The following is a 15959-nucleotide window of genomic DNA, read 5'->3' as shown; positions in this document are numbered from 1 at the left end:
ATACGCTTGGCAGAGGAAGCGTCCAAATCAAGCAACACTTCGGAGTCAGCTGGGAAGCTTCCATGATGCAGAGACTGGGGCCTCGCTCAGAACTGGACTCTGGGGGGTGGGCCAGGGCATCTGTGCCTGTAGAAACCAGGCATTCGGAAGTACAGAGTATCGCCCAGCTCAGCAGTGCTCAAGGAAGCTCTACTGAATATGTAAGTCACTAGTCATCAAAAATGGAAAACAGAATGACAGAAAAGCTTCAAGGGATTTTTTAAAAAATAATGAATCTTTGGAGTTCCCATCATGGCACAGTGGTTAGCGAATCCGACTAGGAACCATGAGGTTGAGGGTTCAATCCTTGGCCTTGCTCAGTGGGTTAAGGATCCAGCATTGCTGTGAGCTGTAATATGGGTCACAGACGCAGCTTGGATCCCGCGTTGCTGTGGCTGTGGCGTAGGCTGGTGGCTACAGCTCCGATTAGACCCCTAGCCTGGGAACCTCCATATGCCACCGGAGCGGCTCAAGAAAAGGCCCAAAGACAAAAATAATAATAATAATAAATCTCTTGGAGTTCCCATCGTGGCGCAGTGGTTAACGAATCCAACTAGGAACCATGAGGTTGAGGGTTCGATCCCTGGCCTTGCTCAGTGGGTTAAGGATCTGGCGTTGCCATGAGCTGTGGTGTAAGTCACAGACGTGGCTTGGATCCCGTGTTGCTGTGGCTGTGGCGTAGGCTGGTGGCTACAGCTCCGATTAGACCCCTAATCTTGGAACCTCCATATGCCGCGGGAGCAGCTCAAGAAAAAGGCAAAATAATAATAATAATAATAAATCTCTTTTTTTACCCACCCTAAGAAATTCTCCTCCCACCCATGCCCTCCTCACATGTCCCCACAGTGTCTAAAGGACAAATCTGCAAACCCTATTCATGGATCTAAGGCCCCAATGCCCCTGTGGGGGCAAACCAAGTCCTCTTCACCCTGCACATGAGCTGCAGAGACGTGAAGGTGGGGTGACAGCCATGCCACTGGGCTCTTCCTGTCAGGATGCCCTTTGAGGACCACCCCACCACCACCGTCAGTCTTTGTCGTCCAATGTCCTGGTCACACTGGGGACAGGGTAGCACATGAGGAATAAACATACACATATACAATTATATATATATATACACATAAAATTCTTGTCATCTTTTTCTCAAGTAAGCAAAAATAAAGTAGGAGGAAAAGTGGAAAACAAAACAGTTCTGAGGACGAAATGATGAATATGGGATGTGTCCTACTACTACATCAACTCAACCCAAGATACTCAAAATCAAGCTTGCCTCCCCCCCCCCTTTCTTAGGGCCGCACCCATGGTAAATGGAAGTTCCCAGGCTAGGGGTCGAATTGGAGCTGTAGCCGCCAGCCTACACCACAGCCACAGCACCACGGGATCCGAACCGCATCTGTGACCTACACCACAGCTCAAGGCAATACTAGATCCTTAACCCACTGAGCGAGGCCAGGGATCAAACATGCATCCTTATGGATACTAGTCAGATTCATTTCCTCTGTACCATGATGGGAACTCCCAAGCTTGCCTTCTTTTGCTTCCATCAATCATCACCACTCACCTCATCATCATGTGAGAAAGCTCAGAGCCCTTGCCAATCACTCTTGTCCTCATGTCTCACATCTGACCTGTGACACAATCTACCTCAACCTCCGCCAAAGTCCCCTCTGTAGGGGAACCACCTTCCACTCTCACGGCCCCACACCCTCAGTCCCTCATTGCCCCCATTCACACAACATAATACCCTTCTCTGGCTTCCCTGCCTCCTGCCCCTGGCTCCCTGGTCCCTCCTTCCCAATATTGCCAAGGTCACATCTAGTCATTTGCAGTTTCTCACTCAACAAAACCTCTGTTAACAAGTAACAGTAGTAATAAGCGCTAATTTTGAGTGTTTCATAGATGTCAGGAACTACACAGAGGGGTCTGCTTTAGGATCTAACTTAATCCTCATTACAAATCTGAGTTATATTTTATTCTTAGTTCCATTTTACAGCTGAGGGCAAGGATTTATGCTCAGCCATGTGTCTCTAAATTCTATGCTCTTACACGCTAAGCTGCCCCCAAAAGAAAATGATGCCCAGACTGCTGGTTTTAAGTGGCCCAGACCTACTCTTGAAACTTCCTCTATTAAGAATACCAGGAGTTCCCATCGTGGCGCAGAGGTTAACGAATCCGACTAGGAACCATGAGGTCGAGGGTTCGGTCCCTGCCCTTGCTCAGTGGGTTAACGATCCGGCGTTGCCGTGAGCTGTGGTGTAGGTTGCAGACGCGGCTTGGATCCCATGTTGCTGTGGCTCTGGCGTAGGCCGGTGGCTACAGCTCCGATTCAACCCCTAGCCTGGGAACCTCCATATGCCGTGGAAGCGGCCCAAGAGATAGCAACAACAACAACAACAACAAAAAAAAAAAGACAAAAGACAAAAAAAAAAAAAAAAAGAATACCAGACTCCAGCTATGCCCCAGCTCTGCTCTTGTCTCTGAGCACAGCCTGGTCTTCCAGATCTCAGCGTTGTGTTGTTCCCCGACCAGACCTACAAGAACCATCCTCATCCACCAAGGCCCATTCAAATGATCTTTAGTCCATGTCTCTACTCTCAATCACTTCCAGCCCAAAGCAGATTTCTCCCACAGACTTCTGTTCATTCACTTACTATACCACTTACTTTATGTTGCACTGCCTTTCAATTGTCATATAAATATTTGCTAATCACCTACTATACATTAGCCACTGAACTAAGGCAAGGAGCCTAGGGCATTGAACAAGCACAGTCTCTCTCGTTCATCTTCCAATATGCTGTGTCTAATAAGGCACCTAATAAGGAACAAGTGCTCGGTGTTCGGATGAATAAAGAACCTTAGAATTATCTGAAGCTCTCAGGGTAACTGAAGTGTTCTGAGAACCAACATGGTTCAAAGGAGGTTAAGTGTGAATTGTCTGGCTTTCACTGAATTCTGTAAGGATGTCTGTTCACCTGTTTTCAATGAGTTAGACTTCGAAACTGAACTCAGGTACACAGCCAAAGAGACTCGGGTGTGTGTCTCTGAAACCTACACTCTAAGCAGAGACATGTATTTTTAACTTCCAACTCTTTCTGTACTATAATGCATACTCTTCTGAAGAGGACAGACAGCTGTTTTACAGTCAGTACCCCCCCCCAATAAATCAATGTCCATCCCAAACAACTAAACCTAACACCAGCCCACCTGCGGGCGTGAGCCACCTACTGTGTGTGTCCTGAGCTGACAGCAGCATGGGGAGGAGGAAGCTGTCCCATACCCTTCAGGGCTGCTGCTCGGTCTCCTGCCTGAAGCTGTGGGCACGCTGTCTGGTCATGCTGTCTGTATCAGATTGCACTCTAGCCCTGAAGTCAGGGGAGCTATGACAAGCCACTACTCATGCAGCCTCTGTGCATTTTAAAAGCTTAAGAATACCTGTCTTCTCTCATAAGGAAAAAGGAATCTGTGAAATCTTGGTCGGTGAATCATCAAAACTCCTTGGGAAGAAAATATGGCAGGAATACAAATAGAGTATGTGGGTTTTTATGGATTCCCTGAAAGACTTCTATGAAATCTGTTCTTATTGTATAGCTTTATTCTCTAATTATAGAAGAAGAGTTACTTAAAAAGATAAAGCTAAGGATGTTCTTACCTACCACCAAAAACAGTGTGGGAGAAAAAAAAAAAACTAATTTTCAAACCTAAGGGGAATTTTCACAGAAAAGGAAAAAAGAAAGGAAGGCCGCCAAGTGGCAAAGTAATCCATGAAACCTGTCTATATGAACTCGAGTCATATATGAACCACGTGAGCGGTCCACACAGATGGCCAGGTATAAAGGTCAACTCCAGCTTTAATGGCCTACATAATTTAAGCTCCCTGAAAAAACTTTCTGAGCAATTTAGGTAACTGAGACTAAACTGTCCATGAACTCCTAGGCTCCTCCCTACGCAAGGATTCCATCTCAAGAATAACATAAAAGGTGCTGGTCTTGGAGTTCCCGTCGTCGCGCAGTGGTTAACAAATTCGACTAGGAACCATGATATTGAGGGTTCGATCCCTGGCCTTGCTCAGTCGGTTAAGGATCCGGCGTTGCCGTGAGCTATGATGTAGGTTGCAGATGCAGCTTGGATCCCACATTGCTGTGGCTCTGGCGTAGGCTGGTGGCTACAGCTCCAATTAGACCCCTAGCCTGGGAACCTCCATGTGCCACAGAAGCAACCCTAGAAAAGGCAAAAAGACAAAAAAAAAAAAAAAAAAAAAAAAAGTGCTGGTCTTCAGTCCTGAAAAGAGCCAATCCACATTCAAGACAAAGCTTTACCTTACCTGTTTGGGACATGAAGCTTCACCATCCCACTCTTTCTCCTCAGCAAACCGGAACTGCGAGAAGGAGTCCCCTGGAATAGAAAGACCATACAATTTTATGTCAAAGCCAAAGGAAAACACTCAGTTCTCTGAATTTCCCTTTGGGAGTAAAAGTGCCATTTCTGAAGTGCCAACCATTGCAAACTAGTGACATCATTTCGTAGAAGGTCTGGCTTCTACATCTTTCCATAGCAATCTGTGTGTGGCGGGCACTTGAAAATACTGTTGGCAACTGCTTCATTCAATTCTCAATAAGTCAAAATCCTACATGCTTTTAGACAACTCAACAGTCCAGGCCTGCATACATGGCCATCTACCCATATGTAGCATGTTTTCATCTCATCTGCTTAATATATGCAGGAAACTTCGATTTATGATTGGGGGGAAGCAGAGCAGAAAATGAAGGAGAAAAACAGACCTGAAGGAAAGCAGTGCTAGATTGATCCACAATATGACAGACTTAAAATATCTCTTTGAGGTGAGGTTACCAACCTCAACCATCACTCCAAAAATTACTCACTTAGAATGTCAAGTGCAAAATAGAACACGAAGAATGTGCATTAGATTAGTAAATGTGAATCAGGGTGCACTGCTCTGAGCTCTTGGAATAAAGGAAAATGAATCAAGATAAACAAGCATGACAGATGACTCTGTACAGCAAGCTTTGTCACAAGGCTAATTTTGTAAAATGTGTACCTATCTGGTTATTTGCACTAAGAACAGCTAATTTATAAATAAAGAATTATTTCTCAGAGTTCCTGTGGTGGTGGTTTAGCAGTAACGAACCCGGCTCATATCCATGAGGACGTGGATTCAATCCCTCGCCTCACTCAGTGGGTTAAGGATCTGGTGTGGCCATGAGCTGTGGTGTAGGCGGCAGACGCAGCCTTGGATCTGGCGTTGTTGTGGTGAAGGCCAGCAGCTGTAGCTCCAATTCGACCCCTAGCCTGGGAACCTCCACATGCCGAATGTGCAGCCCTGAAAAGACAAAAGTAAAAATAAAAAAATAAAAGAATTGTTTCTCTATCTAGTTTTTAGGGTCCTGCAAAACATTCTCTTATCTCATTAACCCATATTTACTTCCTGTTTCTTTAGACTTCCTACTCCAGAGTCATCTTCTTTTCACAGTCTAAACATGCTTCATTTTATATCCTATCCTCATTTTTTTTTTCTTTTTATGGCCACACCAGCGGCTTATGGAAGGTCCCAAACTAGGGGTCGAATCAGAGCAGCCTCAGGAATGCGGGATCAGAGCCACGTCTATGACCTACACCAAAGCTCATTGCCAGGATCCTTAACCCACTGAGCAAGATCCTTAACCCACTGAGCAAGGCCAGGGATTGAACCCAAATCCTCACAGATTCTAGTTGGGTTCTTAACCTGCTGAGCCACTGCAGGAACTCCCTATCCTTATTTATTGATTGATTGATTGATTTTGCTTGCAGCACTGAATTATTTTTATTATTTGTTAATTGTTATTTCCCCAATACAATTTTTTTTCCCAGTTACACATACATGTATACATTCTATTTTCTCACATTCTCATGTTCCATCATAAGTGATTAGACATAGTTCCCAGTGCTACACAGCAGGATCTCATTGCTAATCCATTCCAAAAGCAACAGTCTACATCTTCATTTATTTTTTTATTTTATTATTTTATTTTTTTGTCTTCTAGGGCCATACCCTGGCATATGGAGGTTCCCAGGCTAGGGGTCGAATGGGAGCTGTAGCCATTGGCCTATGCCACAGACACAGCAACTCAGGATCCAAGCCACGTCTGTGACCTACACCACAGCTCAGGGCAACTCCAGATCCTTAATCCACTGAGCGAGGCCAGGGATCAAACCCACAACCTCATGGTTCCTAGTCGGATTTGTTAACCCCTGAGCCATGACGGGAACTCCTGCAGCTTCATTTATTTTTTAATCCTTCTTCCTGGTCTGGAAGACCCACAAACTTCTGCTCATTCATTTCCTATTTATATTTTAAGATGCAGGTACAGGCCCACTTCCTCCTCCTATGTACCTCTCAGGTTATTTCATCATAGAATCCATTCTTTGGTTCCAACTTAAAAGAGGGGGAAAAGGGAGTTTCCGCTGTGGTGCAGCAAAAACAAATCTGACTAGTAACCGTGAGAATGCAGGTTCAATCCCTGGCCTCGCTCAGTGGGTTAAGGATCTGACGTTGCTGTGAGCTGTGATGTAGGTCACAGATGCAGCTTGGATCCCACGTGGCTGTGGCGTGGGCCAGCGGCTACAGCTCCTATTGGACCCCTAGCCTGGGAACCTCCATGTGCCGTGGGTACAGCCCTAAAAAGCAAAAAAATAAATAAATAAAAGAGGGGAAAAAGAACTAAAGAATTTCAAACTAAAGAGACAAAGATAAAATTTGAACCTCTACCACACCCACACTATTTGCAAAACACAGGGATTGCAACATTATAACACCTGACAAGACCAAACTCAAGATAAAAAAGACCAAGAACCCTTTGATTTATCATGAGAAATGGTGAAATCACTACCCCTAGTTATTGGCAAATCAGTATGACCCCTCAAAAATTTTGTGATATAAAGGACTTGAATAATATAATTAATAAAGACTAACTCTGCATGTGGATATACAAATGTTTGTGTGTATGTATGTATTTCTGATTATGGGTACTTTCCTTATCAACATCTGTGCAATATTAATATTTAAAAGCACTACAGAAAGGCTATCAAAAAAAAAAAAACCTTCAAAAAATCCTAAAACATAGCAGCCATATTTACTGATGATAAACATTTGTAGCACATATAAGCAAAGAGCCTGTCACTTACATACAAAAAGCTTTTGCAGGAGTTCCCGTTGTGGCGCAGTGGTTAACGAATCCGACTAGGAACCATGAGGTTGCGGGTTCGGTCCCTGCCCTTGCTCAGTGGGTTAACGATCCGGCGTTGCCGTGAGCTGTGGTGTAGGTTGCAGACGCGGCTCGGATCCCGCGTTGCTGTTGCTGTGGCTCTGGCGTAGGCCGGTGGCTACAGCTCTGATTCAACCCCTAGCCTGGGAACCTCCATATGCCGCAGGAGCGGCCCAAGAAATAGCAACAACAACAACCAAAAAGACAAAAAAAAAAAAAAAAAAAAGCTTTTGCAAATTAACCAGAACAAAACCACCTAGTAGGTAAACAGGAAAGATATGAGAATGAGGAATGCAAGCAGCTAATATATATGAAATAAATCATGAATAAATTAAAATATAATTTGGCAGATTTTTGAAACTTGCTTATAAAGAAGCTGAATGCCTTTTTAATAAGTATTCTTTTTGGCATTCATGAACTTCTATATTACAAATGATCCTATGATTGAACAGATCCTATAATATGTAGTCAATACAAGATAACAGTAATGCAAACAAGACATGCCATATGTATTTATTTTTAATATATGAATATTTAACATCAAAGACAGGTAAGACTCCAAGAGCGGCTAAATAGCTTATCGCTAACCAATTCTCTTGCTGAAAATAAGTAGGAACATTGGGCCCAAAAAATAATCTCTCTGAAGACATTAGAGAGCTACCGAGGCAGCAAGGATGCGAGGGCCAAAGGTCCCAGGGTGAAGAGAAGCACAAGGAGTTAAGTCTAATATTTAGAACTACCTTTCCCTCTAAGGCATCTGTTAGTTTCCAAGGTGGTGCCGAGTAATTGAAAAGCTGAGCATAAAGTTACAACCAGGAAGTTGTGAAGCTGCAGAGTTTCTGCTAGTCTTATGGCCCTGGGTGGACAAAAACTGGAACTCAGGGCACACAGGTGAGGAAGAGTTTTGGAAAAGCAAGCTCAAGTCAAGTGGGATCCCCAATGACTACATCTTAGAAGCTGGGATGAAGGAGGAATAGGCCAGCCTCACAAAGTCAGGCAAAGCAGTTAACCAGCTATCTCAGATTCTCACCCCAAGAAGCAAAAATAAGTCTTTTGGAAGGAAGATGACTTTATCAATAGCCTAGAATTATCTCTACTCTACTTTATACACAGTGCCCCCAAATTCATTAAAAACCACCAGGTGGGAGTTCACTTCATGGCCCAACAGAAACAAATCTGACTAGGACTAGGTTTCGGGTTCGATCCCAGGCCTCGCTCAGTGGGTTAAGGATCCGGCGTCGCTGTGAGCTGTGGGGTAGGTTGCAGACACGGCTCAGATTCTGCGTTGCTGTGGCGGTGGTATAGGCTGGCAGCTGTAGCTCTGATTGGACCCCTAGCCTGGGAATCTCCATATGCCACTGGTGGGGCCCTAAAAAGCAGAAAACAAACACCATGAGGTGTATCAGGAAATGAGACCAAGATAAGAGAAAACTATGAGAGAGGGGAAAACACAAACAAACAGAAAAACAAGAGACCATTTTTAAAAAGGTTAACTTTTGGAGTTAACAGATTTTGTGATTTTGCAATGTAAAATTTTCAAAAATAGGGAAAACTATAACATTAGAGTGACATCCATGAAGTCATTTTTGATTCATAAAGTTTACACACACAAAAATACAAAGAAGAAAATGTTTGAGAAAAAATAAGATAACTTTAAGCACATTTTATTACAGAAATCGAACTTCAAAACAACACAATTTTAAAACCCTAATAAAAAAAAAAGCACATAGAGGCTGATTTTAAAAAAAAAACAAGCTGGAATGGCAACCTTCCTCATCCTCTCATTGAAGATGAAAATGTGTCCAGACTTGTCAAAACTAGGAATCCTAGAATCAAGAGTACTTCTGGAAAACACATTATCAAATTCTTCTTGAATTATACTGAGACCTGTACAAAAACAAAGGTGGCATTAGCAAAGGTGCTACTCCTATACTCTGTACATCAGACATGTGGATGTGCAGAAACAGTTGGAGACCTTTTATAAATAAGACAGCACGGTGCATTCACAATGCACCCTGTTCCTTCTTTATTCGCTTGCCGAGAGTTCCTGGTCTCTCACTCTAATATGATGAATCCGGGTGAAGATGTACAGAACACAAACCAGTGAAGAACAGAAACAGCCACCTGCAGTTAACAATGGAACACACACAATGAAATATGTCTTAGAGTCAGTAAGCGTTCCAAGTTTTGATCACCCTCACCAGCTGTGTGTTCAGAAAGCCATTATATCACAGTGTAATGAACAGAACCAGAAAGCACAAAAGAAGTATAGCACTTTCCTCCTTCAGCCAAAGACTAATGTCAAGCTGTAGAGGAGGTTGTGGAACTGCCTTGTTGTGTTCTCATGTCATATCCTCAAACAATACATGGAGCAGCCAGTGCCTCTTACAAAGGCTGCTTGAACAACAACAAGAAAATCCCATAATATTCTCCTCTACAAATAAGAATATCAGAATAGTAGGCCTGCTAAATCCAATGAGTGTTTATTAATTTACTCACCAGAATCTGATTTAAAAAAAAAAAAAAGACAGGGAGAGGATTTAAACAAAACTGATATACTTGAGAGTTCACATTTTTCCTACATAATAAAAAGCCCCATGTCATCCTATTCCAGCAACAATGCTGAAGTTGGGGTACATGCAATGAAAGCTAAGATGCAGGTGATACTGAAACAATGCTGTTATATCTATGAAGTCAATGACATTGCCCTACTCTCACATTTCTGGAACCAAAATTAATGATCGTTTTTCTTTTTCCCATCAACTAATTGTATAAAGCAACAAAAATTAGGAAGTTAGAGATATGTGATCTTAAGTATCCTTCTGAAAATAATCAGAAAGGATGTTTTAAGCAGTGCACAGTGCATATGAAAAGGTGCTCAACATCGCTAATTATTAGAGAAATACAAATCAAAACCACAATGAGATATCATATCACACCAGTCAGAATGGCCATTATCGAAAAGTCTACAAATTGTAAATGCTGGAGAGGGTGTGGAAAAAGGGAACCCTCCCCCACAATGGGAAGGCAGGCTTCTACAGCCACAATGAAAAACAGTACTGAGGTTCCTTAAACTAAAAATAGAGTTGCCTTATGATCCAGCAATCCCATTCCTAGGCAAATATCCAGAGAAAACCAATCCAAAAAAATATATGCACCTCAATGTTCATTGCAATACTATTTACCATAGCCAAGACATAGAAGCAACCTAAGTGTCCATCAACACATAAATGGGTAAAGAAAATGTGGTATATATGCATAATGGAATACTACTTGGCCATAAAAAATGAAATGCCATTTGCAGCAACATGGATGGACCTAGAGATTATCATACGAAGTGAAGTAAGTCAGAAAGAGAAAAATACCATATGATATCACTTACATGTGGAATCTTTAAAAATGATACAAATGAACTTATTTGGAAAACAGACACAGATATAGAAAACAAGCTTATGGTTACAAAATGGCAGAGGGGGTAGGGGAATTTCAGATTAGTAGATTCACAATACTATATATAAAATAAACAACAAAATCCTATTGTATGGCACAGGGAACTATATTCAATATCTTGTAATAAACCATAATGGGAAAGAATTTGGAAAAAAAGCAGCATATACTACTTCAATTTGGGGGAGGTCTTTCAATGAAAGTCATGATCATCAAACAAATATCCAAGTAGAGGGGTTAATGAGATGTCTACCTAACCTATTACCTAGCCTTTATCTAGTCACTCTTAGAGAGGACAAAGTTTAACTATGAGGGGCACCAATACCCTCCACAGTATTCTATTCTGGCAGAACCATTCTAGTTCCTCCACCTACCTCAGCCAAGCTACCATCTATTTAGTATCACAAATGTGTAGTCTGGCGTGGTGACTGCAAGAACATGCTATCAGCAGACCCTGGTGGGAAGTGAGAATGGCTGTATGCTGTCTAAATTATACCTGGGCTACTAAAAACTTTTTTTTTTCTTTTTGCTTTTAGGGCCACACCTGTAGCATACGAGGTTCCCGGGCTAGCAGCTGAATCAGAGCTGTAGCTGCTGGCCTACACCACAGCCACAGCCACGCAGGAACTGAGCCGCATCTGTGACATACACCACAGCTCACGGCAATACCAGATCCTTAACCTACTGAGCAAGGCCAGGGATCAAACCTGCATCCTCAGCGATGCTAGTCAGATTTGTTAACTCTTTTGAGCCACAACAGGAACTCAAAAACTTTTATAATAAAATTTTAATAGCTTTGTTGAAATTTCAGATTTTTTTTTATATACTCAAGCATGCCCATCTTATTACAGTGATATTTAGCTTTTGCTTCAGTGGAATATAATGTAAACACTTGAAATTTTGGCTAAAATGCATATTTGGTGTGTTTCCAATATTCAATTAGTGATGCCTTATGGGGTCATTTTGAAAATTCAGTAGTTTGTGTTATGCACAGCATGAGGACTGTAGTTAATAATATTGTATTGCATAACTCAAAGTTGCTAAGAGAGTAGATCTTAAAGTTCTCATTCCAAGAAAAAAATTGTAGCTATGTATGGTAATAGATGTTAACTATACTTACTGTGGTGATTTTTGCAATATATACAAATATTGAATCATTATATTGTACACCTGAAACTAATGTTACATGTAAATTATACTCAATGTGAAAAAACAGTGTAGCTTTGTATATACTGACATAGAAAGATGCCCACTGTCTCAATTGTTACATGAAATAAATCAAGTTTTACCATGGATAAGATACATATACATAAATGCACATACTAAATATATACACATTCATATGTGTGTGTGTATATATATATATAGCAAAATACTAATACATGCATAGAAATAAGTGGAAATGATTATATACCTATTTTAAAAATGATTCTTGTTCAGAGGGCAGGATTGAAGGAGACCTTTCCTTGCTGCATAGTACATTTTCCAGTTGAATTTTCCTTCATGATTACAAATAGCACATGTTATTTTTGGAACTGCCCAAACAGAAGTAAGGAAATCTAGGAAAAAGCTAAAGTTTCTTAAGGGCAAAGTTCTTCTCAAAATTCATTTAAGACAAAACATCCATAGATCTCAATAACTGGAACACCAGATGTCATTCACTTTAATTCTCACTTCATAAAGCAATAAAGAACCTTCGTTCTAGAGAGGCTCAATGACCTGACCAACCAGTCCAGTTAACAGCTGGACACCAAAACTTCTTGGCTCCTAACATTTATTATTATACCTAAAACTAATAAAACTCTTTCCATTATTTCTATAAGCTTCTCAACTGAATTCCCTAGGACAAAAACAGATACTCAAGAAATATCTTGAGTATTGCTATTTGCTATGTTGGTATGTTGATGATGTTTGAAGACATGAAAGTCCAAACTCAAAGAATTCCTCATTTAGGAAAGAATCATTTCAGGGGTTCCACTAAATAAGTACTTTTAACAGTAAGAGTGTTTTAATAGAACTCTGAGTATTCTAATAGTGACAGCATCAGAGAAATCAAGGTGATAGACTAACTGCCACCATATATACGATATCAGGCTTCTAACTAAGTCTAACACAGGTCTCATGATCAGTGACAAAGTGGACCCTAAGCTTGCTAGAATTCCACAATACCAAAAGATGTTCAAAAAACTAGTCAGAGATAAAACAGCTTTGAGTTTTAGGCTGACCCTTTCAGCCACATCAGCTTTGGGCCAAGTAAAAGAACTTACATGATCATTAAGTTCTTCAGTGGAAGTTAAGGGAGATTACAAGGAACAATCTTTTCTGGGCAAAGAGAAACCTGCAAAGACTTTCAATTTCAACAATACAGATCAGATGTATATGAAGAGTGAGTGTGAAGGACAGAAAACGTGCCCACGCCTACACTTCAGTTCCAATGATTCAGGAGTGGCAGTTCCCACAACGGACGTGTGTCCTAGATATCTAGATCTTTTCTGCATAAATTGGCCCAGGCTGTTGTGGTGTCACTCTAGAAAGCAAGAGGAAACCCACTTGCTTGGTGTCACTCTAGAAAGCAAGAGGAATGAATCACTGTTTCTACATGAGTCCTTCATTTTAAGCTCATTTTCCTGGTTCTTCTTTATCATGAGCGCCTTTCTTTATGCCTCCCGACTGTCCTTAGAATATTCCCACAACCAGAACCCCATGTCCTGGAAATCACAAACAAACTTTATAGGTTGACAAGTTCACAATTTTCATAGAAAGAGAGTATATTCCAGTGGTCAACACAATGGCTGCTAGAGAAAATGAAACGTACCCTTTCTTCTCTCTGGATTTCTCTAGCTCATCCAAGCAAGATGGCGTATTTGGAAGGTCAAGGTAGAGCCTAAGTCCACAAGCTGACAGAGGTCAATCCAGAGATGATCCACCATTCAGCCTATAGGATATAAAAAGTCCTTGCCACCCCCAATGTTCTAGCTTCTGCAGATGACCCTTTCTATGTGCAGATGACAAGTACTCCAATATTTATCCTAAAACAATAGCTACCCCTTTGGTCTTTGTGAGGAAGACTACACAAGCCCCTGTAGCATAAAAAAGTTAGGTTGAACCAAAAGAACAAGAGGTAAGATAACTCTCTCTTCCTGCTCAATAGTGACTTATAATTAGCTTTCTCACCGGCTGTGGGGTCCCAAAGGCCCCTGAGCATCAAATATCCACATTGAGCACTACATAATAGGATGTGCCTATTTTCCCAATGGCCCTAAAAAGTAGCCTCCCCATCTGCAAAGATTATGCTGAAGGAAAAACCAAATACATTCAGGTACCATATAGGGTTCTAGGCTTTATGAGCAAGGATGATGCTGACATTCTGGAATTTAGAATGTAGCTTGTTTCCCCCCAAATTGTTGGCCATTATCCCATATTAATCCTGGACTACAGTAGACAATCTGGTAAACTTTTTCATATCAATTGTTTTCAGAAACAAGGCCAACATCAAACTTTGGCACAATACTCCAAGATGACAGCAAATATCTAGATGAGGCTGAATAAAAGAATATAAAGATTAATCTTCAAGAGTTCCCATTGTGGCTCAGTGGGTCACGAATCTGACTAGTATCCATGAGAATGAGGGTTCAATCACTGCCCTCGCTCAGGGGGTTAAAGATCCAGCATTGGCTGTGAGCTGTAGGTTGCAGACATGGCTCATATCCCTCATTGCTTCGACGGTAGTGTAGGCCAGCAGCTGCAGCTCTGATTCGACCCCCAGCATGGAACCATCCACACACCAAAGGTGAAGCCATAAAAAGCAAATTATATATATAATATATATATACACACATTAATCTTCAGATGGACAATGAAGTCATAAGATCCTAGAACTTATCTGTAGTAAAATAGTGTGTCAGTGAGGGTTAAGTCTGGCTGCATGTAACAAAGACCTGAAAAATTATGGCCCAGACTAGATAAAAGGTTCTAGTTCTGTCAATTAAATGAAGTTGAGACCTAGGTGGTCAAAGGCTCAGGCTCTTTCTAGCTCATGGCTCTGCCATTCCTATGGAGGCCCTTCTTGCCATGATCCAAGATGATGAGCAGAATTGCTGCTACTGCAGCCAGAGCCAGGGTCAGATCCTTGCTCAAACCTGCCAACCCTCACCTTTAACAGGAGTTAACATTTATCTTTAAGTCACAGGGTCCAGAGATAAGAAAGGAAGCTATAGGAAGAGGAAAACAAAAACCACAGAGACCCAGCTGGAACCAAGATGGCTATGAATCTGACCTCCAACAGCATCTTATTATACTTGGGTTTTACTACATTAGCACATTAAATGACACACCTACCGGTGGCCAGGACTAGACATAAAGGAACAAAAAAATGATAAAAGGGGATGGCACCCCACTTTCTTAAAAGCCCTGCCCCTTCCCCACAGACTAATGCATATGCCTCCCTATCATTAGCCTCACTCCTCCCTCCTGTCTTTACTTTTCAAATCAAACACCTCTCATCGCATGGGCAAGAAGCTGATCTGTGAACTCATTTCTCACTTCTCCATTCTTTTGGCCACTGAATTAAGCCTGTGTAGCAACAATCTCAACTTCAGGTTCGTTACTTGGCTACACAAACCTGAACCGAAAAAGGACCTTTTCCCACTCAGGAGAGGGCCTTGGTTAGGCTACAGTCTGAGCAGAGTGACACAACTTAATTCAATAATACTATACCAACAAATTTCCAGACAGCAAGATGGAAGAAGAGCTGAAGAAAAAGAGGTAAAAGGCATGCACCATCTGTCAAGTTTTCCAGAAACTACCAGAGAACATTTCCATTATTCCTCTTTTGGCCAGAGCTGTATCTATCATTTTATCAAGCCACAAAAAATGCAGGATAATTCATTTCTTCCCAGGTGGCTGGCTGTGTACCCAGAGAACAATCAGGGGTTTGAAGAGAAAAAGGGAGAATGAATATGAGGTGGGGAAGCAACTATACTCTGACAGATTACCAGGGGGTCCTACTCAAGAGGTAGGTAGTTAGGAAGGGTCAGCTGCTAGTTAGTGACTGTACTCACCAAGGTATGAGCTGTCGCCAATGATTTCAGTGAGATACTTATAACATCCAAACCTCTCACACTGTAATTAAAATTAATTTTAGACAAAACATGCCTTTCAACTTTTTTCCCCAATTCTGTTATGAAGTTAAGTGTGAGATAAAATTCTAGTTTC

At 41.6% G+C, this 15959-nt stretch overlaps 1 protein-coding gene across 1 annotated transcript in view; it reads right to left on the bottom strand.

The window, feature by feature from the left end:
* Positions 1-15959, bottom strand: part of AVEN (apoptosis and caspase activation inhibitor) — a 193321-nt gene that overhangs the window by 7172 nt on the left and 170190 nt on the right. The window contains exon 4 of the mRNA XM_021099909.2: positions 4361-4431. Coding sequence (XP_020955568.2) covers positions 4361-4431 — 71 coding nt within the window. The remainder of the gene's footprint in view (positions 1-4360; positions 4432-15959) is intronic.

This window comes from Sus scrofa, chromosome 7 (genome assembly GCF_054392235.1).
Source record: "Sus scrofa isolate SSC_HxYL_T2T_F1_AM1 chromosome 7, Sscrofa_HxYL_maternal_Yorkshire_Landrace_v2.0, whole genome shotgun sequence".
Lineage (NCBI taxonomy): Eukaryota > Metazoa > Chordata > Mammalia > Artiodactyla > Suidae > Sus > Sus scrofa.
Note: the sequence above shows the minus strand (reverse complement) of the source record. Positions and strands in the feature narration are given on the sequence as shown.